The sequence below is a fragment of the Convolutriloba macropyga genome, chromosome 8 (assembly GCF_964194025.1).
Source record: "Convolutriloba macropyga chromosome 8, txConMacr16.3, whole genome shotgun sequence".
Classification (NCBI taxonomy): Eukaryota; Metazoa; Xenacoelomorpha; order Acoela; family Convolutidae; genus Convolutriloba; species Convolutriloba macropyga.
The window spans coordinates 67,210,510-67,233,672 of NC_134475.1; the positions used below are offsets into that span (position 1 = coordinate 67,210,510).

The window sequence follows — 23,163 nt, forward strand, 5'->3', positions numbered from 1 at the left end:
AGAAAAGCAAATCAAAATCAAAACCTGATTACAAAGAGAGAGCTTTCTCCAAGATCAAGAACAGTAATCACACAAATGGCAGTTGTTCAAAATTGAGTTTAGAAGATTTATAAAGGATTTAGAGAAAGAATTGATAGAAGAATAGATAACAAACAATTTTTCTCCGAAACAAATGAGTTGAGTTAACTATTTTAAATTAAGGCTTGCAAATTTAAAATGCCGATTACCCCGAGGAAACCGCTTTGACCACAAGTGAGTAAGAGTTGTACACTGAGTCTTCTCTTACAAAGTGTTGCCCGCATCGTTTAATTATTGAATGATTTGTCTCAGTGAAGTAAATAAAGATTTGTGAATGTTAGTAAAGAAATTTGGCGGTTTAGTTTAACCCACTTCTGTTAAGCCAACAAGAAATAACCAATATGACAAAAAGATCTGATATTTTGAATGATACTCTCCCGTGTTGAGAAACTGCGACATATTCAAAGCAAGAAGCATTGTTTTTGTCGAATTTTGTCGATTTCGCAGCTTTATTTATTTATAGGAACCGTCGATTACCGTCTTTTTTGTCGGTATTGTCGGCGTTTAATGTAAGAAGTGTCGATTAGTGCAGTTTTGTCGGTATCGTTGGTATTTGATGTCAGAAGTGTCGATGATCGTCGCGTTTTTGTCGGCATCGTCAGTTTTAATTTGATTTAAATACAAGAGAAGTACGGGAAAACTAAGTGAGAGGTGGTGCACTGGAGCAGAAGGTGGCATGTAATCTTGGGGGTTGTAGGTTCGGATCCTAACAAAGACTTTCTGTTTTGTAAGATTTTAGAACGGAAAAAGCCGAAGCTTTTTATGTTTAAATACCGACAAAAACCGATCGAAACGATTAAAAAACGTAAGGGCTTTAACGGTTTTGGCAAACTAAAACCGACAAAAAACCGACAATTTCTTATGTTTGAACCCGACCAGTTTTTCAATACGGAATCTAAAAAATTTTTTACGTGCGAAAATAATGGGGAAAAAGTATGCAACAGAATTAGGAAAACTTTTAAAGGAAAACATCCAAAAAAGCAGCCCCAACATAAATGTGTTCAGCTTGCGAAACACTTTAACGGAGTGTTCAATTAATTGTACTACAAACAACGCTGAAATGAGCGGAATTCTTTTTTATTAGAACATTGGAGGGCTGAAAAAGTGACCCACTTGTATCACACAAGGAAAATCCGCATTTTTTTACTGTCAGAGTTCAAGAAAAAGGAACAACAAAACTGAATATACCAATACAAAGATAACTCGAATGAACTTCGACGTCTCAGATCTATGGAAAACGCTCTGGACCAGAGGTACAACTTGCCTACATCCACAGAATTAATCTGCCTAAGGAATAATGCGAAGATGACTCAAGAGTACGTTTTTAATAATGGTTTATAAGCAAAATTAGTACAATTTTGAAACTATCGAACCTTATTCGGGTATCAATTTGCCTTTCAAGTATTTCTTTATGCAAAAGTACAGTTGAGCAAACCAATGCTTTGAACAAAACAATTTGGTCGTTAGAAACCTATTTTTTCTAACAATTTATGGGCACATGTAGGGGTTGTTCTCCTAATTCAATATACTCTAACCATAAGGCGAAAAATGATTTTGTTGATAAAAATTGTTTTACTGTGATCCTGCGTCTATCTATACTTAAGGTTACATCTTAATCACTCTCTTTTCCGTTCAATAGTCAGAAGTTTCTATCTACAAAAGTTTGTTTGGAAAGCATAAATTACTTGACAACCCTTTTTGAGTAAAACATAGCTTACTTGACCTCAAAGGTATTTCTAAGGTTATTGGATAAATTTTGGCTCAACGGCAAACAGTTTTCAGAATTGTGATGATAACGAAGGTAAATTTTGGAGAGTTGCAAGCGGGACTAATTTGCGGAACTAACTATTTAAATCCTTTATACATTTTTTTAAAAAAATTTATTACTGCTTGTGATACAAAAAGTCGTCTTTTGAATGTAATTGTTTTAAGCAATATCGGAAGTATGATTTTGTATATTTCTACGAGCATTTGCTTGAACGGACACCAAACCAGCGTCAAATTTTGTTCCCAGTAGCCAAAAAAATTATAATTCTGTGGTATGTTGCGGAATTTCCTGAATCTTTTTAAAATGCACCTTGAATCACAAACAAATTTATAGTTTTCTGGAACTAGAGTACGTATTAAATATTGAACACATGAAATCAACGTATTAAATATTCAACACATGAAAATTGATTCAAGATATTCAAATAAGTTACAGGTGGCAGTAACGGCATCGTTTCAGAACTTTTACCTATGAACCAGTAAAGTATTGAAAAGTATACGTTCAAAAGCAAACAGAAAAAAACTCTCAAAAATGAAAAAAAAAATAGAATAAAAGGCTATTCACCTTCACTCTAAAAAATATCTAGGTAAATTTTCTTGCAATGTTTGCAGATAAGAAAAAGAAAAAAATATCCGCAAAAAAATAATACGTCCAATTTACTTATAATACATTACCTAGAAATTACCTGCAAACTCAATACAACAATTTATTTTAGGAGCGTAGGTATTAGGTGCATATATTGCATGAAAGTTTAGTGGGTAGAAATACCCAGAGAATTCTTTTCAGATAAAATTCGGTGTAAAATTGACTACAATCTAACTAGAAATTGCAGGTATTTTTAAAATGACGTGTACTTCTACCTGCAAAATTTACAAGCAATTTGCTCTCTAGAAAAAGATTTTGCTGTTAAAAGTCTAGGAGGGTAAAATTGCAATTTCTACGAATATTGCGAGCAAATTTACCTAGAGTTTCTGGTTGTATTAAAGAACAATTTACTTGCAAATTCTTGGTTAATTCACCTGCAATTTATAATCAATTTCCCTGTAAAATATTAGCGTGTAAAATATTATGAAAGATTCTTTTTTGGAGATGTAGAGTACAGAAATTGTCAGTTCGTCATTGCAATTATGCTACTAGAAACCGGTATCGCGAATTGACAGTAGCACCAATTGAGAAAAGGCCCTCTGGAAGTAACCAATAAACTTGTTTTCAGTTTGCAAACGGTCCAATTTTTTAAACATAAAAATAGGCGTAGATTTCAGTATTCTGACATATTTGTGCTGCAGTTTAACATCTTCAAGAACTTCCAATTTACATGGACTACGCTAAAGAAAAGGCAGAGATGATGAAATATAATAACTTCAAAGACTTCTTTGAAATGAAGTCAGGGAAGTATAATAACTTTATCAAATTATCTGAAAGAAAACTTGTAATTAGCGTGATGCCCTAAAAATTGCCTTTCTCGGTTGAACTCTTTTGTTGCTTAATATTTATCCTCCTAAAATTACTATGCTGTTTGAATTTTTGTCCTAAAACAACCATAGACTGAAAGTAGGACTAAAGACTCCAGTATTTGCAGCTTCGCCATATAATTGAGCTATATTTCCGTTTTCAATGACAGGGTAAAATATATCAGTTTTTATAGGTTTCTATCAATTCACTGCCGGGGAACGATTTTTAACTAAAGCTACACATACACACACACACACACACACACACACACACACACACACACACACCCATAAGCGAAGCATTCGACTTACAAGATCCTTTCAAGATAATCATTAGCCTTGCAAGATTCGTGCAAGATAAGCATTCGTTTTGCAAGATTCTTACAAAATTATATAGAAAGCGAGTATCAAAAATATTATGGAAAAAATTAAGTTTGTCTTGCTTATCAATTTTAAACTGAAAAATGGCATAAAAGTCAACAAAAATACGTGCAATCGTTTCGCGATTTTTAAATAGTATAAATGAAGAATAATACACACAAACGAACCAACGGGAGTGCAAATCAACCGGAACAAACTTGCAAGAATCTCTTAATGTAACCATTCATCTTGCAAGATCTTACAAAATAAACATCTTTTGCAAGCAAGTTGCAAGATCTTATAAGATAATCAAATTTTGCAAGAATATTGTAATATTTTACAGGATTATCATCCCGTCTCGGCCGGGATGTTATTCAGTTGTTGCTGATTTACATTAAATGTAAACTGCCCCTTGTGTTTTAGATAGACAAACACTGTCTTTCTGAAGGATGATCAACTGTCAGGTATGCTCTCTTTCATCAGAAAATTGATCTATCACAACAATTTGCAAGACTCAAGCTGAAATTTGGTGACCCGTGCAAAACCATCAGAATGAGGATAACAATAAACAAAACTTTGTTATTTGAGATTTAATAATCTTTTGGTCTGGCTGTTTTGCTACTTAATATTAGTTCGCATAGTAAACTCTTTGGACAATTGTGGAGTTTCAAGGGTTCCTTAAACCAAAATTTTGCTGATTTTTTTTGCTGAATTTTGCTGAGAGCAAATTGGTATAAAACAGAATTTTATACCAATGTGCTCTGCTAGCATATCGTTTAATGTTCTGCGTCATGTATAAAGTTGAGAGTAAGCGCCATTCACATCTGATGACAACCAGAACTAAAACCAGTTTTAAATAGCTCTACTCTTATAGGAATTATTTGCTAGATTTTTTCGTAAAATTCAAATTAGAATTCTGAATGTAAAAATCTTATTTTCTTTTTCGTTACAGACAAAATCATTAAAAAATTTGAAGCCCAAAAAATATGACCGCGTTGTTAAATGTTAAACCAAGTTTCAGCAACGACAAAACTCTCTGATTCAATAAAGAAAAGTTTTCGAATGATTGTCAGCAAAAACAATATACTTTGACAGTACATAATTCCAAATGACATTTCTGTTTATTGGTTTGTTATATAAGAAGGAGTTCTATTTCTCTGTAGACATTTTTTTGACGTGTGATAAATTAAATCTTTTACTTAGAAACCTTCAATTTTGGTTCGTTTTTACTTGGTCAACCCCAAAAATTGGTTTTTGTTGTCAAGCAAAACAATTTTTCACTTTTTTAAAAGTGTTTTTAAGCATCTCTAGGATTTTTTCTTTATAAAACCTTATACAAAAAGAATACACTGTGAAGCCACACAGGCCACACAGACATTTGGCAACTCTTTGTTGTATTAAACAATATTTTTGCGTTTTTCTAAAACCTCAAACCTTTTCGTATTTCTAACCTATAATAATTCAAAAAATATGTTATTCGTTTTCTAGACCTTTTGGTCTTTTTCTAGCGTGAAGATGTTCGCTGTTGATATTCAATGCCGTAAATGCGATCAGTTTCTGCTCTATAGCACCGTTTTTAAATGTCACGAAAAAAATCTCTGTAGTTGAAATTTTGGCAGCTGTTTCGATGAGACGCAAAAGGTGTCGAAATTATATAATTTGCATCCTTTATAATTTGCATCCGAGAAATTGAATTTTGGTGAATCATTTGTCCCAGTCGAAAAATTTTTTGGAATGATATTTGTTTCTTCGGTTGATAGTTAATTATCAAACGAAGAAACAAATATAATTCCAAAAAAAAAAAACGTTCTGGATAACAACAGCCCTAGTCGTGTCCAGAAAAAGATTAGTCATAACGTGTCTTCAAATTATGTTAGTGTTTCATTAAATGAAAGGAAAAAGAAAATCACTCGAGAGATGTTAAAGCCAGTTCACAAGTTCTCGCCCAGCTGTCTATCCAGCGATCTATTTATCTATCTCCTCTAAGTCCATGATAATATAATGTTCCAACTATTCAGCTAAAAACATACAAGTTCCTATCCTGGTATAATGAAAAAAGTTACCAGGAAGAAATTTGGTCAAAATGGTAAGTACTTTCAAAACTAAAAGAACCTGCAATCAACTGCTGGCTTTTGAATATATTTACGGTATCTTCTGATATGATAGGCATTCATCCCAGGATGGACTTTGAGAAGATGGATAAATAGATCGCTGGAAAGACCGCTGCACGAGAACTTGCCAGCTGGCTGTTATGACTCTACACTGATTTCCTTTTCCTTTCGTTTAACGAAACACTAACATAATTTGAAAACACATTATGACTAATCTTTTTCTGGACATGGCTAGGGCTCTTTACATTTGCACTCAAAAACCAACGAAGCACGTCTAAATTTTCCCGGTTTTGTTAGTTTAGCTTTTGCCATTTTTTCTACTTCTTAAAATGTTCTTCATGGCAACACAAGATGTATTATTTCACTTATTTCACTGAATTACACTTATTTCGTGTAAGGGAAGCATCTTGATGTTTTATGTCAGGTACCAATCTAAATACCCATCTTAATGCTCTGTCTCATTTCGTATAAAAAAATCGGATTTTCACCGTTTGTGCCCCCCCCCCCAGCTTAGTGGGTTCATTTTATTTGCACCCCCAAGACGCACGTGCCATATTTTTACATGATGAATTACTATGTAACCGGGTCGAGCAAAAATGGGAAAAATATGTAAGATAAGCGATGAAAAGTTGTTTTTTTCATCGCAAATTTTGTGCAAATTTTTGCGGTGAAATACGGTGAATGCGGTGAAATTATGTAAGTTCACCGATACAGTAAGTGGTGAACTTACAAAAATTCACCGCATTTGACCACTTACTACAAGTTTCCGTCATTGCACGGATTCGAATCTCGCAACTCCTGTATGTCAGCCACTTCTTCTTCCACTGCGCCACTGCTCACTAATATCTAGCATATTTGTTTTGAATTTAAATCAAATTCACTCTCCTTTATGTAAAACATACGCGTTGAACTTTTGTAAGATAAGCGGTGAAATTACAATTTTTTTGCGGTGAAATGTGGTGAATGCGGTAAAATTATGTAAGTTCACCGCTTACTCTAGTGGTAAAATTACAAAAATTCAACGCTTAAAAAAGTTTCAAAAAGATGCATGAATATTTGAGGGTAAATTTTCCGTGCGTCTTTTAATAAATGTATCTTAACTTCGTTGAACAAAAGACAATTCGAAGCGTTTTCTAAGCGGTGAATTTAAGTTATTCCACCACGAAATCATGTGGTGAATTTGTGTAATTTCATCGCATTCAATGCTGTTCCCACACAATTTTAACACTTCTTTCTAGGCGGTGAATTAATGTAAGTTCACCACTAAGTTAAGCGATGAATCTATGTAATTTCATTGCATTCACCGCTTATCTAACACAATTTGTACAATTTTTTTCAAAGCTGTGAATTTATGTATTTTCATTGCTAAATTCAGAGCGGTGAAATTATGTAATTTAACCGCTACCAGGCTATAAAAATTTTTTCAACGCATTGACCGCCTGAGACATGTAATTTCACCGCATTCACCGCTTATCTTACATAATTTTGCGTCGAATGGCGGTGACACCTCGAGCCGGGTAATGGCACGTGCTCGGTAATGGGGGGGGGGGGGGGGGTTGGTGCATAACCTACAGGAGGGGGCACGACCGGAAAAGATCCAAAGAATCAAATTGAAGTTGACTTGATTAAGTCTTGGCCTATTAAATGATTAAACGAAGATCTCTGTCCTTTTCCAGAGAAACTAATATACAAAACTGACATTTCAGCGTTATTGTTCTTGGGCTCTTGTGTTGTCCGCGGCAGTTGTTTTATGTAAGGTGCCAGAGAAAGCCAAGTGCACAACAACGAGTGACTGTGATTACGCCAATTGGTGCGATCGAGGATTTTGTACTATGGGATGTGATGAAACTCACCCCTGCGTTCATGAATACCGTACGTTCTGATTCATCTCATCTCTTTAATTCTGCTTCCAAACTCTACCAGCTATGGCACGTTTTCCACTCCCGGGGAGAGCCTAGGTAAACCACCGAAAATGAAGCATACCAACCAAAAAGCGTCAACTTATGGATTTTATGTAAACTTACTAAACATGCAAGGACCAAAAAAATTGTTCAATTTGGCTCATGAACACTCCATATGACCACTTGCACGTCAGATTCATTTAGTCTGTGCATAAAAATTGAGATTAAAAGGTTCCGTTTTATGCTACCTTTCTTGCCATAAAACGCCATAAAAGGAAAGAGTTCTTTCGAGGTGGTTTGTACCAGTAGTGTAGTAAGTTGCCATATGCTTGTGGGGGTTCAACCCCCCCCCCCCACAAGAACCTGTACCTCTGAAAAATTGATATCTTTTGTGAAATGGAGTTTTGTTTAAGTTTCAGCATTCTTGGACACGCTTTTGGAGTAAAATTGTCTGCTAAAACTTGAACAAAACTATATTTCACAATAAGATTAGAGTTTTTTAGAGGTAAAAGTTCTTGAAGGGGGTTGTTCGTACATTCCCCCAACAGCCAAATGGCAACTTCTTCTCGCTGGAAAAATTGGTAGCACAAAGCGGCTGTTTCTTCGCTCAGTGGCAAAATTTCAATTGAAAAAAATTTCTTAGAAAGTTCTAAATACAAAAAAAAATCAAAAAATGAAAACTTTCAAGATTTTTTTTTCAATTTTTTCTCTAAAAAGTGAGTCCTGTGGTTACCTTTGAAACAGCAATGAAAAATCATTTTGTTAACTTTTGTTCTTTCAACAGTGTAGTAATGGGTTCATTACATAGTAGAAAAATGGAAATCAGCCTAAAAACTTGAGCCCTAAAATTGTCTTGAAAGTATTTTACGTTAAAAAAGAGCACTAAAAACCCGGTTTTGTTGATTATGGGTTTTTCCAACTTTTTAGTGGTAAGGACTCGGTAAAATTGATTTTTTCCACTAGCTGAATAGACGCGACTGTTTTTCATTTGACAATAATGTCATTTCATAGCTTGACAAAAACTGCTGCAACCATTCTTTTGAAAAATTGTCGTGAAATTTACACCTAATATCTTGAGGAGTATAAGGAATATGGCGAAAGGCCTGTTTATTATTTAGCTGGATGTCTTTCCTTAGACCCTGATATAATTTTGACAGTGTCATTGGTGAAAAAGCAAGCACTCTTTATATCCATTCAGCTTGACGGGTTTCAGAAAACCCTATTTTGACTAATTGATTGACAAAGTTGACGTCAACAATCTTTTCCAACGGTTTACAAAATTGAACAACAAATATCAAGGCGATTTCGTGCCAATAATTTGCCAATTAATCTTTCAAACCACAGTTTTTAAAAAAAAAATGTTTCAATTTCAAAATCACTTAGAATTGGACTCTTATCTGCCAGAAAACTCAGAAAAACAATATTCCAGATCCCTTATGACAGCGCTTTTTCTCATGCGAATATTTACACAGCAGACATTCTTCCTCCGTGGATATTCACAAAGTGTATGATTTTTCGAGGAATCAGCCCATACAAAAAAAACTCAATTATTTGCGGTTTCTTTTGTGTTTATATTGCTCATTTTTCTATAGTCAACCAGTTGTTGAAAAATGCGTAATGTTGATTTGCTTCATTTTGCGCTTCATATGACGCTCTACCAATACTAATTTGAAATGATTTTTTTCAATACCGCAACTTTTCTTTAAAAACTAAGCCTACTTAAACATCATTGTCAAAATCTAATTTCCCATAACCACTCACAAAAATAAACATAAATTGACAGAATTCACTAGAATTAGGACCACACAAAATCTTTTCAAATATCTTTCGAGCTTCAATTGATAACGAGTCAGTTTGCGATTGCTGATTCGATGTTTTCTCAGCATTCTCCAGAAAATTGGGAGCAACAGTTTCATATTGACGTTGACTTGGCTCGTGACCATGGCCTTGCTCAAGTTTGTTAAGCGCTTCTGAGTGGCAGTTGCTTTTCCGTTTGTCGACGGTGCTGAAACGTTGCATTCCACAGCTAATTTGATTCTTCCGAAAATCTCTCGAGTTTTCTCCATTGTTGCTGTGTTCGAAAATAAGCATTTGAAGGTTGTGTGCTAACAAGGAACTGCATAAAACTCATTTCATTTCACTATTTGACTATCATCTGGAAACGCCAGACAAATCAAAGAACACATGATTTTAGTTAGAGGTTACCAGTTCTGAAAGCCGTTTTTTATAATGCATGCTTACGGCATAAATTCTGACAAACAATGAGAATGATTATTCTACTGAAATGAGAATCCTCAAACACTTTTGAAATCGCTTAATTTAACCAGGTGCGTGCTCATGTTTTTTTCTTGTGATGTGAGTGCTTCTACCTTTTTCAACGCGATTCTCTGAATTAGATATTTCGTTTTCGTTCTGTGATTTTGTTGTTGAATAATTTTCAATAGAGTTGTTAGCGTTAGATGGAATTTTGGAAGACTTTTTGAACAGTTTTTTAAAATGTTTTGACTCTCATGGTCGTGTTCAGCTTAAACTTCACTCATAAGTTTCAAGAGTTACCCTGACTAAACGTTTTTCACTTTTAGGACAGTCAAAATGAGCGTGTCAATATTCTGGGTCTTTCTCAGCTGTAAATGGCATTGTATAAATTTTTTATCCAAGTTATTCCAACCAATAGTTTTCCTCAGGGAAACGATGTACCAATTTTTTTTGCAAACAGCATTTGCACACACACGGAAATTCACGTTAGTATAAAACAGGGTAGTCCGTTTTGCTGACAAAAACAATAATTGGAAAGTGCCAGGAGACAGACACACACATTATCTCTATGTTTGATTTCAGCAAACGAGTAAAAAAACTAGTTTAGAAGAAGGTAAATTTCATAGCACTATGTTCGTTTTGTACTAATAACGTTATTTACGGAAATTGATAAAAAAAGTTATGACCTAGGGTGTGTTATTATATTAAAACCTTGTACTTGGTGAAAAACCTAGTTTACACAATAAACGAAACTTCTCTCTCTGCGCCTTCTGTGACTTTTATCAATAGTTAAACCTCAAAAACACATGTAATTTTTAAGTAAAAGGTCATAAATTCTCTCTGCCATTGAAAGTTTTTTTGTAACCTTATCAACTTCAGACATTAAAGGCCAAACAAACCACATTTTCTTCAGCGTTGAACATGAGGAACCGGTTCAAAAGTCAAGCCTGGTATTCCTAGTTTATGTTGAACAAATGTGACTGTAAAATTTGATATTAGCAATAAAACCTGTAATCATTCTTCTACGCTAAAAACGTTTCAGGAAATGACTTTTTGCACTAAACATGATCTGATTTGAACTCTTAGGGAACATTAACAAATCTCTGGAACTTCTAAATTAATTTCAAAATCCAGAATGACTCAACAAAGGTGATCATAAAGCAATAAATCTTTTCAACAATCAACTGTATTCCGGACAAGGCACGAAAATTTATTGTAATCCTGCAACAAAAACGTTCAATTGAAGAATGGACAATCATTGAGCAATGACGGCTTCCGCAAATTTTTATAAAATTTATGGTTCAGTAGACCAATAAACCTTATTCAAACAGTACCGGTTTCATTCCATCCAGTGTAAGTGTACCGCTTTCAACTCTTTGTGATCCTCTGCGTCCTTACGATAAATCTATTTTTCCGATTGAGACGAAGAAACTTATTTATAAAAACGATTGCGACTGTGTTTTTTTCTACGAGAACCAGCTCGGTGCTCTGCAGGAGTGTAACCACCTAGCAGATCTTTGGGGGATTCAAAATTCTCCAGAGTCACTCGTCAATCCGACCAACTTTGAATTACTACTGTCGACCCAAGTCCAAAAATGAGCCCAGACAGCACACAACAAAGCCCATCTTTGTTTTCAAGTCTGAAAATCATCTTTGGAGACAATTTTTAAACTCCCACATCCTCGAATCAGAAATCGAATGGAGATTACACTCGTACAAAAAACTTCTCCAATACTCCGAAGAATATAGTAATACCAAAAGTCATTGTTGCTCCGAAAATGAGAACTCTTTTCACTGTGAGAAAACTCTTTGATAACTCTAATAAACCATGTTTTTATTGCATTGATTATACCCTGTTGTAAAGTGAGTCTTTTCAACTGCGTTCAAATTCCTTGACTGCGTGTTTTTTTCTAAAAGATATTATAACCTTTTGGTGTTCTTTTAAATTTTCATTTTTTTGATATCTTCAATTTTGAGAACGGAATTATGAAAAAAACGGGTCCTTCCCGTTATAGCCGACCTCATGAAGTTTTAGCCCCCCAATTATGGTATATTTACTATGATTTGGGGTGCTATAAGTGATCTGACCACTAAGTTAGGGGGTTATAATGGGAAAGACCAAAAAAACGAACACACACTTATTTAAATTTACTTTTCTAATTGCTTTTCAAAGAAGAAAAGTAGTTAAAAAGAAGCGTGTTGAAGTTAAGCATCTGCTGTGTGTTTGTTCGTAGACTGCTTCACTTTATAAAATTTCAATTGTAACCTATTTTATTTCTGTTCTATAACAAAAAGATATAGATCTTTTTTAATGTTATTTTAATGCAAGGAATATTCATACCTTAAAATGTTAAAAGAGTCGGGTATGCACGGTTTTCGTTAAAGCTGACTCTTTTGCTACTATATGAAGCGCTTCGTTGTTAGTTTTCAAACAGTCATTTTTATTAAAACAATACAAAAAAGTTTAATACAAAAAAATACAAATGAACAGTTTCCCAATTTCAAAGAACTCAATTGATACTTGTTTAGTTCAGATTGCGAAATCAACTAGAATTTAAACAAGCGACTTATTTCAAAGAAATTTTCTGTAAAATTTTTAAATTTTAGCTGACTTTTGCGAAAAATAAAGCAAGTTTTCTACAAACCATCTTTAAAATATCAGAAACTAGGTAACCTTATTTTTGCTCAAAAATTTTTACTTGGTCTCTCTGATCACACCGCTCTAGTCCATGTCGAAAATTTGTTATAGCTCGCAAAGAGAGTGATTTTTGATTTTAAGTTGTATAATACTCAGTAGTTCAAAGTTGATTAATTGGACAAAGAGTTCCTTGCAAGGGGAGTATGATGTCAAGGTCATTTTCACTTTCGATAATTGTTCACTGAAACGAGATAAAATCTACGGGAATAATACTTTAGACAAATTTTTAACATCAGATAAACAAGTTTTGTGAGTCAGTTTAACACGTTTTCTGCGAAAACACGCAAACAACTGCGCCAATGGACAAAAGGGATATTATTATCGCTCCATTGAACCATTTGCGTGTCATTCATTAAGAATAAGAAGATCTGTCCGGTGACAATTGGGTTCTAGTGTTTAAAATTGGCTTCGAGAGAAAATTTGACCTGTCTCCTTGTTTACAATTTGGAACCAGTTGAAACGACTCCTTCAACTTTAGTCACTAGTTCTATCAAAAGTGGAAAAAGCTATTATAAACTTCAATCTACCTCGATATCTTGGAATATTTGTGCAGTAAAGGATCAGAGATTGATGAAATCATTAAACAGACAAAAACAAATTCCCACAAAAAGTTCAAATGTTCGAATTACAGTGGAATTGACCCTAAAAGAGCCTGCTGACAATGAACCTGAACAAGTTACGATTTTTTTCGTTAAAAATACAACACCAATCTACAATTGTAAATTTCCGATAACAGTCATGAAGATCTAGTGGACAACATAGTTTCAAAGCTAGATTCAACTTCCTGCTAAGAAAGTGATGGCAGATGCAGACAATCGATAAATTAAAAAATAAACTCTTGAGTTTTGTCCGGGTACGCTAAGCCAATTTCAAAGTATTCGCTGAGAACCATAATTCAGCGAGACATTTGAATCTTATAAACTTTCACAAAATGAGCAAAGATAAGTGCTTCTTGTACTGTGTACTGTTATACTGCGGGTTATCATCTGGTTTACAAGAAAGAAAAACTGGAACCTTGAGACCTTGCTTCAGATTGAATGCAATTATACTAACCAACGGGGGAAAAACTCAGCAAAGCCATCGATTGGAGACTATGTTATTCCAACGAGCAAGGATATTTCAAAAAAGAGAATGATATTTCAAATTTTGAGGATTTGAATGATGTTCAAGTGAATGTCTTAAATAAATGAAATTCAAAAACTATATATTTCAAATACTCATTGGAAACACTTTTCTTCGACAAAAATTAGATAAAAGTAATCAGTTTATTTCAATATAAAAACTCCTAACCTGACTGACAAAATAAAGCCTTTCTTAAAAAAAACCTCGTGTTTTTGAGGTATGAGTCAAAACAGCTGCCATCTCTACGTCATCTGGAAAAATTATTCTTTCGTTGCTTGATCTACTGCTACTGTGCAACGAAGAAACTTATCATTATGTACTGATAATAAACTTGCAGACAATCATCTCGAAAAAACTTTGGAAAAATGTTTTGCGAAACAAGCGTTCTGCCTCGAAACTGATTTCCTTATTGGTATTTTGATGAACTCTTCGACGAATATCAGCTAAGAGCAAAGCTGTTTCGAAAAAGTTTCATTACAAATCAAAATGCCAAACAGAATGAAAAATCAGGTAAAGTTTGAAAACTTGCGGCAAGGTGATTTTCCCATTTTGTGGTTTTCTTGGACTTTGAGTCCTGATAGTCCCAATTCAATGTCTCTTTTACCTATGACACCTGCTGTTCAGTTACTGCATGGTGGTAAAAATGCGTGGTAAACCGGATCCTTTTAACTTTGACATCTTTACATATCCTGATTGTATCGAAAAATTTCAAACGAAAATCGAAAAGCTGCCAAAAGTTTTCCACAATTGGTAGAGTAAGTTTCAAATTAAATGGAACCCCACTAAAAAACAAACATTTGCTTTTGGGTTCGCAACGAAGTCTCTGAATATAAGGACCATAATATTTTTGATCATAGCCACGTCCAGAGGCAATTTCTCGGATAAGCACAAAGAATCTAATTTAAAACGACGATTATTGCATTACACAACAGCATTTTCGCGCAATATGATGAACTACGAACTTCATCACATTGTAAAAACCTGGCACTCTGTCTCAGAAAAAGTTAAGGTTGACCTGATTCATAAGAAACATTAAATGCTCATTGCTTTGAATTATGGTGTATGCATTGAGACCAGAAAGCGTAAACGAGACGAGGTCGCCGTTTTCAAATACCTGCAAATCATTAAATGTTTCAAAACAACAGCTTGAAAAAATTAGTTCCAATTCCTACAAAAACAATTACCAAATCATCATAATAGATAATTTTTATCGTGGATACAATCACGATCAATTTAGACTATTGAATATGGAAGTAAACTTTCCGTACGCATTTGTGAATAGCTTCGCTAAACTGAACGATATCCAGTTTCCCAATCTCATTCATTGACCAATCCGTTTGATGGACAACAGCAAAGAAAAAAACTGGCAGAGCTTGATCAGTTGAAAAAAGTATTTAAATATTTCACATTTAAAAACTTGAACTGTTTCTTGAGCTCTGCCTCACTAAACCTGCTAACATGCTAGTTCGAAAAAGTTAAGGACTCTTTGTCGAAAAACGTACTCGCTTGACTGATCGTAGCATCAGTCTTCAGCTTAAGATTTAAAAACGGCGACAACTCTCCCTTACGAATTTTGATAAAAGAAGTGTTTGCATAGATAAGTTTTATCGACGCTATTAAACCTTATGGCGGGACAATGCTGAAACGTTAACTTTTCCTCAAGACTTTTGAGTTGGTTACAAACATAACTGCAAGATAAGCGACAACAAAGGAGAGGTTGGATTCAAAGGCTTGGAATAACCGGATGAATTGCACAGAAAGCAACTGAAACAAGGAAACAATTGACTCATCGGAACCTAGCGGCTACCGAACACAACAGAAGAACAATTTCAAAATTTTGTCATCTAAGAGCAAAAAAAGGCGCAAGTATTTCAATCTAAGCAAAATTACGTAACCCCCTAAAGAAACTTGAAGATCTTTCTTGAACAGGGAATAACAGTAATTAAAGCCCATCAAGCGATCAAATTTCAACAGTCCAAGTAGTTAGCAAAACATGTTGAGCTAAACACCAAAAGACGACAAGAAGCGTCATCAGATCTGGATCAAGAATTCCTCAAAATGATGACGAATTCAACATTTGGAAAGCTCTGCTAAAGTTCAGGTAAAAGAGTTAATTAAATTTTTTTCTCACAGAGTATGAACTTTTAAAAACTACTTTTGAGGGTAATTAAAGTAATTGATAAAACATGTGGCTAATTAAAAACAAGCAATGTTGTGGAACAAATATGCTATTGTGGGGCCTGTAATTTGGAGCTGTGAAGACATTCTATGAAAAACTTTTATTAAAATCTAATGAAAAAATTTAAAAAAGAGTGCCAGCTCTTGTACTCCAACAGTTTCATTCGTCAAGTTTTCATCCATAAAAATCCTACAATAACAATATATGATCATATAGCAAAAAAAATCTCATTTGATTGCACACCTTGCTCTCTCAAACTTATCAAAAATTACTCGCTATATGATCAGTCAAACCCAGAATTGTTGTTCAATTTAAAAGATGAGATCAGAGATAGCTATTTCTTGGTCGCCGGTGAATGTAGTAAAATGTCTGCAGAGAGCACCCAAAAAATCTGCCCAGTCGAATTTCCACCATGAGTTGTTCAAAAACCTCTTGCCAACGGTGAGTTTGTCATCCTCAAAATTGTCAAAATTGCTTTACAAAAAAAGAAAATGTGTGCGTAATCAAAAACCTTTGAGTGTTTTTGATTAAAAGAAATAAATTTATGCTGATCGAAAACAACCTTGACTTTCGGAAATTTTCCGCTTCGAGATGAATAGATTGCATAAAGTTTTGTAATGAATCTGATTGGGGGATCGAAACGGATGAGGATATTAACGTCCTGAATCTAACTGAGGGAGTAAAGCGTCTAATTGGCAATAGCCTAATCGGATTTCAATCACTGCAGGTGTCCGAACGATGAAATTAAAGATGCTGTCAATTCAATTGATGCATCTGAGATATAGGCGACGAATCTGATCCCAGAGACAGCCACACACTTCAATCTGACCAAAACTACTGAGCAACGGAGAAACTTATCACTAAGTAATGATAATAAACTTGCAGAAACTCATCTCGAAAAACTTTGGAAAAGAGTTTCGTGAAACAAGCGTTCTGCCTCGAAACTGTTTTTCTTCTTGTCTTTTTGTGGAACACTTCGACGCATATCAGCGAAGAGCAAAACTGTCTCGAAAAAGATTCAATACAAATCACAATGACAAACAGAAAGAAAAATCAGGTAAGGTTTGAAAACTTTGCCGCGAGGTGGTTTTCACTTTTTGAGGTTTTCTTGGACTTTGAGTCACTCATATTCCCAATTCAGGCAATGAAAATCCATCTCAATGTCTCCAGTCCCCATGACACTTGCTGTGCAGTTACTGCTTAGTGGCAAAAAACGTGGTAATCCGGATCTTGTAAACTTTGACATCTTTACATATCCTGATTGTATTGAAAAAAAATTTTTTTTTGAGAAGCTGCAAAAATTTTTCCAAACTTGAAAGAGTAAATTTTTCGAATTAAGTAGAACCCCACTAAAGACGCAAAATTGTTGCTCGCAACGATATCTCTGAATATAATGACCATATTTTTGATCATCGCGACGTCCAGAGACAGTTTCTCGGATAAGTAAGCATAGATTCTGAATTAAAACTCCGATTATCGCAATACACAACAGTATTTGCGCGCAAAATGATGAACTACGAACTTCATCACATTGTAAAATTTTTGCAGTCTGCCTCAGAAAACGTTAAGATTGACGTGATTCTAAAGAATGATAAAAAGCTCATTGCTTTGAGTTATGGTGTATGCATTAAGACCAGAAAGCGTAAACGAGGCGAGGTCGCGGTTCTGCAAAAACAGCAGCGCTTGAAAAAATTAGTTCGAATTCCTCCAAAAGACAATTACCAAATCACCATAATAGATAACTTTTATCGTGGATACAATCACGATCAACTCGAACTATGGAAGGAAACGCTATTCCTTAGTTGCCGGTGACTGTAGTAAAATGTCTGCAAAGAGCACCCAAAAAATCTGCCCAGTCGAATTTCAAACATGAGTTGTTCAAAAGCCTCTTGCCAACGGTGAGTTTGTCATACTCAAAATTGTCAAAATTGCTTCACAAAAATAGAAACTGTGTGCGTAAACAGAAATCTTTGAGTGTTTTTGATTAAAAGAAATACATTTATGCTGATCAAAAACAACCTTGCCTTTCAGAAATTTCTGGCTCCGAGATGAATAGAATGCAGAAAGTTTTGTAATGAATCTGATTGGGGGAACGAAACGGATGAGGATGATAACGTCCTGAATTTACCTGAGGGATTAAAGCGTCTAATTGGCAATAGCTTGATCGGGTTTCAATCACTGGTCTCTCGACCAAAACCGAAGAGGACGGGAGAGCCAATACCACCTCCTCTACCAGCGAGGAACAATTACCTTTGTCAGTGGTTAAGCAGAGCAACAAAAACAAGAAAAAAAGAGCAGCACAAAAAGATAATGAATCATAAAGAGCTTGTCGCTCGAAAAACGACGAGGAGCAAGAATTTCGAAGTTACGAGGACTGATCAATTGTGTTGTTTAAATGATTATTTTGTCAATTATGATTCTGATGCAGAGAATGAAAAGAGACTGAGTAAAGTATTGAGAAATCTGTTTATGTTTTATTCGAAGTTGAAAACTGAACTTACTTTAGCAACTTTCTCTTGCTTCACTCTCGAAAACATTGCGCGCCTTGTCGTTCAAACATCTTTTCTAAATGATGCTCTTCCAGTTCCCGTTTACAAAGAAATACTTCTTCTCAAGGTGAAAAGATTGGTCAGGAAAATTACAAGCTGCAAGGCAATCGTAGTCAAATGAAGGGTAGGGCTGTAAATGGGATTTCTGCTTCATATGGTCTTCTATTTGATGATGGAAAAAAAAACAGTTTAGTGACAGCTTGTGCAAGAATTCAGGTAAATAGAGCGGTGACGGTTTGCAAAATGTGTGTATTTTTCTTTTATTTTTTTCAAAAATTGTATCGCAAACTTTTCATTGATACGATTGGTGTAACACGGAGTTTTTCGAAAGCAAAAAATTTGTATAACTCGAAATCTAGTATTTTTCAGTGGGTTATTTACAGTGGAGATTGAATGCTTATAATTTCCAGATCACAAATTTCGGGTCGCTTGGTTCCAAACTTTAGGCTCATAGGACCATGTTTCATATATTCACAAACAAACCATTCAACTGCAGACAGAATTGTTGAATTCAAGTTTATTCAATCCTTCTTGTAACCCTTGAGTTCCTACCCTCGCCAACACATGATATCTGTAATCTTAGTTTGAGCCTTTTCCCTCACTGCTTCAAAATAATTAGAAAGTAGAAAAAAATGTTAGATTCAAATAAATCCAACCATGAAATTATTTTTCCGAGAGGTAACCATCTTTTGATTCATTTCTCGCACAAATTTACTTCCCTAATCAAAGCTAAACAAGTCTGACCAATTCCCCGCTCACAAATCCAATAACCATTCACCTGACACCAACAAATGCGCAAACATGATTTCTCCAACCACCACTAAAAGTTACTTTACATGAACCTCCAAATCTTTAGAAAATAAGTAAAAGTGAAGCAAGATGCCATTTAACGGGCAAAAATTACGAAGACCCCCCACAAGCATATAGCAACTTACTATACTACTTTTACCGTTTGTTTGAACTCATTTTTTCTATATTTGGCTGTTTTTCACTCCGCTGAGAAGGACGCTTATCCTGGATGAGAGAGTTGGAGAAAAGCAACACACGGAGTTGCATGCAGATCGCAAAAAAGTTAGCTCCAAAGATGTTCTGTTATATGGTTAATATTTCCCCATACGAGGTCCACATTGGACGGAAACTTTTCTGCAGTTGAATAAAGCAACTGGAAAAACAATCCAACCGAATGGGCCAAGAAAATTACCGAACAAAAATAAGGCCAGATTGAAACTTACAAACTATGGAACAGAAATTATATGAAACTGCTTACTATAGAACGGACCACATATAGGAAAGAACTAACTACACAGCCGACAATGTACGGAAATTAACTAATCATAAAAGGGAAAAAAGGAAGATTAATTAACCTTAAAGAAGACCGTATATGGAATATTGCTGACCATTAAAAAGAACTATATCTGGAAACTTTCTTATCATAAAACGTGTCAAGTTGAGGTAGCCTTTAAAACTTACTTTCTGTTTTATGAAAGAAATATTGGAGGTAATAATTAAAAAGTTTTACTGTTTAAGGAGAGTTTCAGGGTCCATATACGGTTTGTTTTATGATATGTATCTGTGGTGAACCCGAGAGAGCTCGTGCCGTTTGCCTAGTAAATCCAGGCATATTATGGCGTGTGCTAGGGGGCGGGGGGTTGCTGAAGTGCAATGAAACCTGCACTCACAAAGCTGGGGTGCCCGGGTCGAGGTGTCACCGCAAAAAAAATCGCTAAAAGATGTAAGATTTGCGGTGAATTTGAGTAAAAAATGTAAGATTAGCGCTCAATGCGATCAATGCGGTGAAAAAAAAATTCACCGCTAAAAATCGCAATTCTCACAAAAATTCACCGCAAAATTCACCGCTAATCTTGCAAATTTTCATCATCGGAAAAGTTGCATTAGAAACATGCAAGAGTAGTGATGAATGATCAGCAACCTCGTAATATTATAAAAGATAAAATACTATAAGTTATGTCGAACACGCTGTCCATAGAGGATCACCTAATGGATAGACAATCAGCTTAAGGATAAAAGATAAGAATATTAAACGAAGACGTTTTAATTTTAGCCGTATCTGAGGATAATTATTTTTGTACTTTTTAACTTAGAAGTTTTATAAAATATTGATCTCAATCTATGTGTCCTTCTATAAGTAATCTTTGAATTTCAGTGTTGACTCTATTTTGTAAGTTAATGGGTACTCGTCGTCCTTAGTGGTAGTGCTTAAAAAATTCTTTTCACCGCATTCTGACGGTAGCGCTGGCAAATTTTTTGTCACCGCATAATGTTTATACAACAGGGAACTAATAATTATACTAATTTCAAATCTTTCTCTTTTTATTTACTTTCAGTAAGAAATCTTTACTGCTAATGTTTCTCCCTGAATTAAACAATTGAGTTTGTTTCAGGTCAAAAGGTGTGTAATTTGGTGGAACACAGATGTGCTGACTGTTACATGTACTCCAATATCAGGCAGTGTTATAGTTATCAGACATGTCAACCTGATGGGACTTGTAAACCAATAACAAGACCGAGAAAGAGGAGGGCTATTCTGGGACGCTAGTAGTAGCCAAGATACATGCCATCTTAAAAGAGTTTAGTTATTAGTACATAAATTTTCAATTTGATACGCTATTTTAAAAGTTTGTGCCCGCTGTAGAATCTTTTCTGAATGTTTCTTGATTTGGTATTAATAAAGGATTATTAATAGTATTAATAAAGGATTACAAATATATCTCTTTTAAGAAAACAGACAATCACCAAACTGATGAACATTTGCATATTGATTGATAAATGAACTGTTCCTGAAAATGAGACCAAATTTCATCATTACAATGATCTTGTTTATCTGTAATGAAATCAATCATTAAAATGTTATTGTCTAGAATAGAACAGAATAAACATCTAAACTGTTTTACCACTTAAAGAAGTATATTGTAAATACTTTCCGGTCGAGGTTTTGGGGTAAATTTTTGTAAGAAATGCGGTGAATTTTTGTAAGAAATGCGGTGATTGCGGTGAATGCGGTGGCAATAAAAATATTTCACCACAATTCACCGCATTTCTAACAAAAATTTGCCGCATCAAATTTTTCGGCAATTTAATGTAAGAAATGCGGTGAAAGCGGTGAATGCGGTGAAAGAAAACCACCGCATTTCATCACATTTCTTACCAAACTTCATCGCGAAATTCAACGCATCTCTTACAAAAATTCACCGCATTTGCGTTCCAACGTTTTACTCAATCTGATTTAAATTCACAAGGAGTATGAAGTTTGAAACTGACAGTTGGCGCAGTGGAATAAGCAGACAAGGGCAAGCAGGAGGCCCGGGGTTCGAACTGGGGTAGGGAAGATTCTTTTTTATAAGAATACTGAGAACGCGGTGAAAATAAATAATTCACCGCGATTCACCGCATTCACCGCAAAAAGATGTAGGAAATACGAGGTGAAGATTGTTTTTTCAACGCACTTCACCGCATTTCTTACAAAAATTCACCGCCAAACCTCGACCCGGGTAGGTCTTTAAAAAATATAGAATGCTAAAACCGATATAAAATTGGATGTTGGTAATCTATAATAAATCAGCTATAATTTAAATTCTATCAACTGAAAGAAGTTCATGGACCTGGAATTTTTATTAACGTATTTTTTTTAAAAATGTTGAAAAGAAAAAGTTTTCAAATGCTCTCAAACAAAATTTGTAGCAATTAAGTTAGTCCTTTTGTGATAGTCCTTTAGCGCCCAGCGGACATTCAATTCTCTTAGAGCAGCTCAATAATCTCCAATTATGCCAATCAATGAAACTGTTTTGGAGAATTATAATTATGGTGTGAAGGGCGATTCTTAGGTGTTGAACGCGCGCTCACCTTAAAAATCAACACACCCTCTCACTTCGCTGCGCTTCCCTTCCCCAATTCTCAACTCTGCACATCATTCAGGCCGTAAGGATCCAGTGCAACCAAAAGAAACCCTCCAACTGTTGCCCCCTCACTGTTGTCTCCACCCCCCCACTGTTACCCCACCCCCCCCCCCGCTGCGCTCACTTCACCCGTATTCAATTAAACTAAAGCTAGCCACTAATAGGGTGGCTAGCTATTGACGAAGCCAACTGCTCGATGGTCGCTTGAGAGCAGTTCGCCCGACGCTAGTCGGTTATGTTTCAACAACTGTTGCACAGCCAATCTCACTGTAGTAGCTTCTTTTAAATAATAACAATGTGTCACATATCATGTTTATCGTTGATCAAGTGAGTCTCATAGCTGAGTCATTGTGGAAAAGTCACGCAAGTTTTTCTTAAATTTTTATCGTTGGGGAATGTTAATATATATTTCCTGATTGATAGTCCACAATTCCGATTTTCCGATTAGAGATCGGAGAGACGTGTAGTTTTACAATTTTGTCGATATGGTTGACGTTTTCACCAAATTTCCGACAATGGAGAGATCTGAATTCTAACGACCTTTCTTCAGGTTTTCTTTTCCTGCAACACAAACTGCTCTTATATTCATCTATTAAAGAATATTTGACGGTCTATTCTAAAAACTTGGAATATTAAAAGTGAAAATCTGTCATGCTCTTCCATAAACGTTTTAGGGAGCAGATGGAGTTGGCAAAAAACACTGCACACTTGAAACTGGTATATTTATCATACTGGTTTCAAACAATACCTTTTGCGTAATTGTGCCTTAAAAACTG

General features: G+C 35.0%; 1 protein-coding gene across 1 annotated transcript; it reads left to right on the plus strand.

The window, feature by feature from the left end:
• Positions 1-1,293: 1,293 nt before the first annotated feature.
• Positions 1,294-21,191, plus strand: LOC142344290 (uncharacterized). Its single transcript, XM_075395875.1, has 4 exons — positions 1,294-1,394; positions 4,081-4,121; positions 7,475-7,640; positions 20,876-21,191. Exons 2-4 carry the CDS (start codon positions 4,107-4,109, stop codon positions 21,028-21,030), a joined length of 336 nt encoding a protein of 111 aa, XP_075251990.1. The 5' UTR covers positions 1,294-1,394; positions 4,081-4,106; the 3' UTR covers positions 21,031-21,191.
• Positions 21,192-23,163: the final 1,972 nt, after the last annotated feature.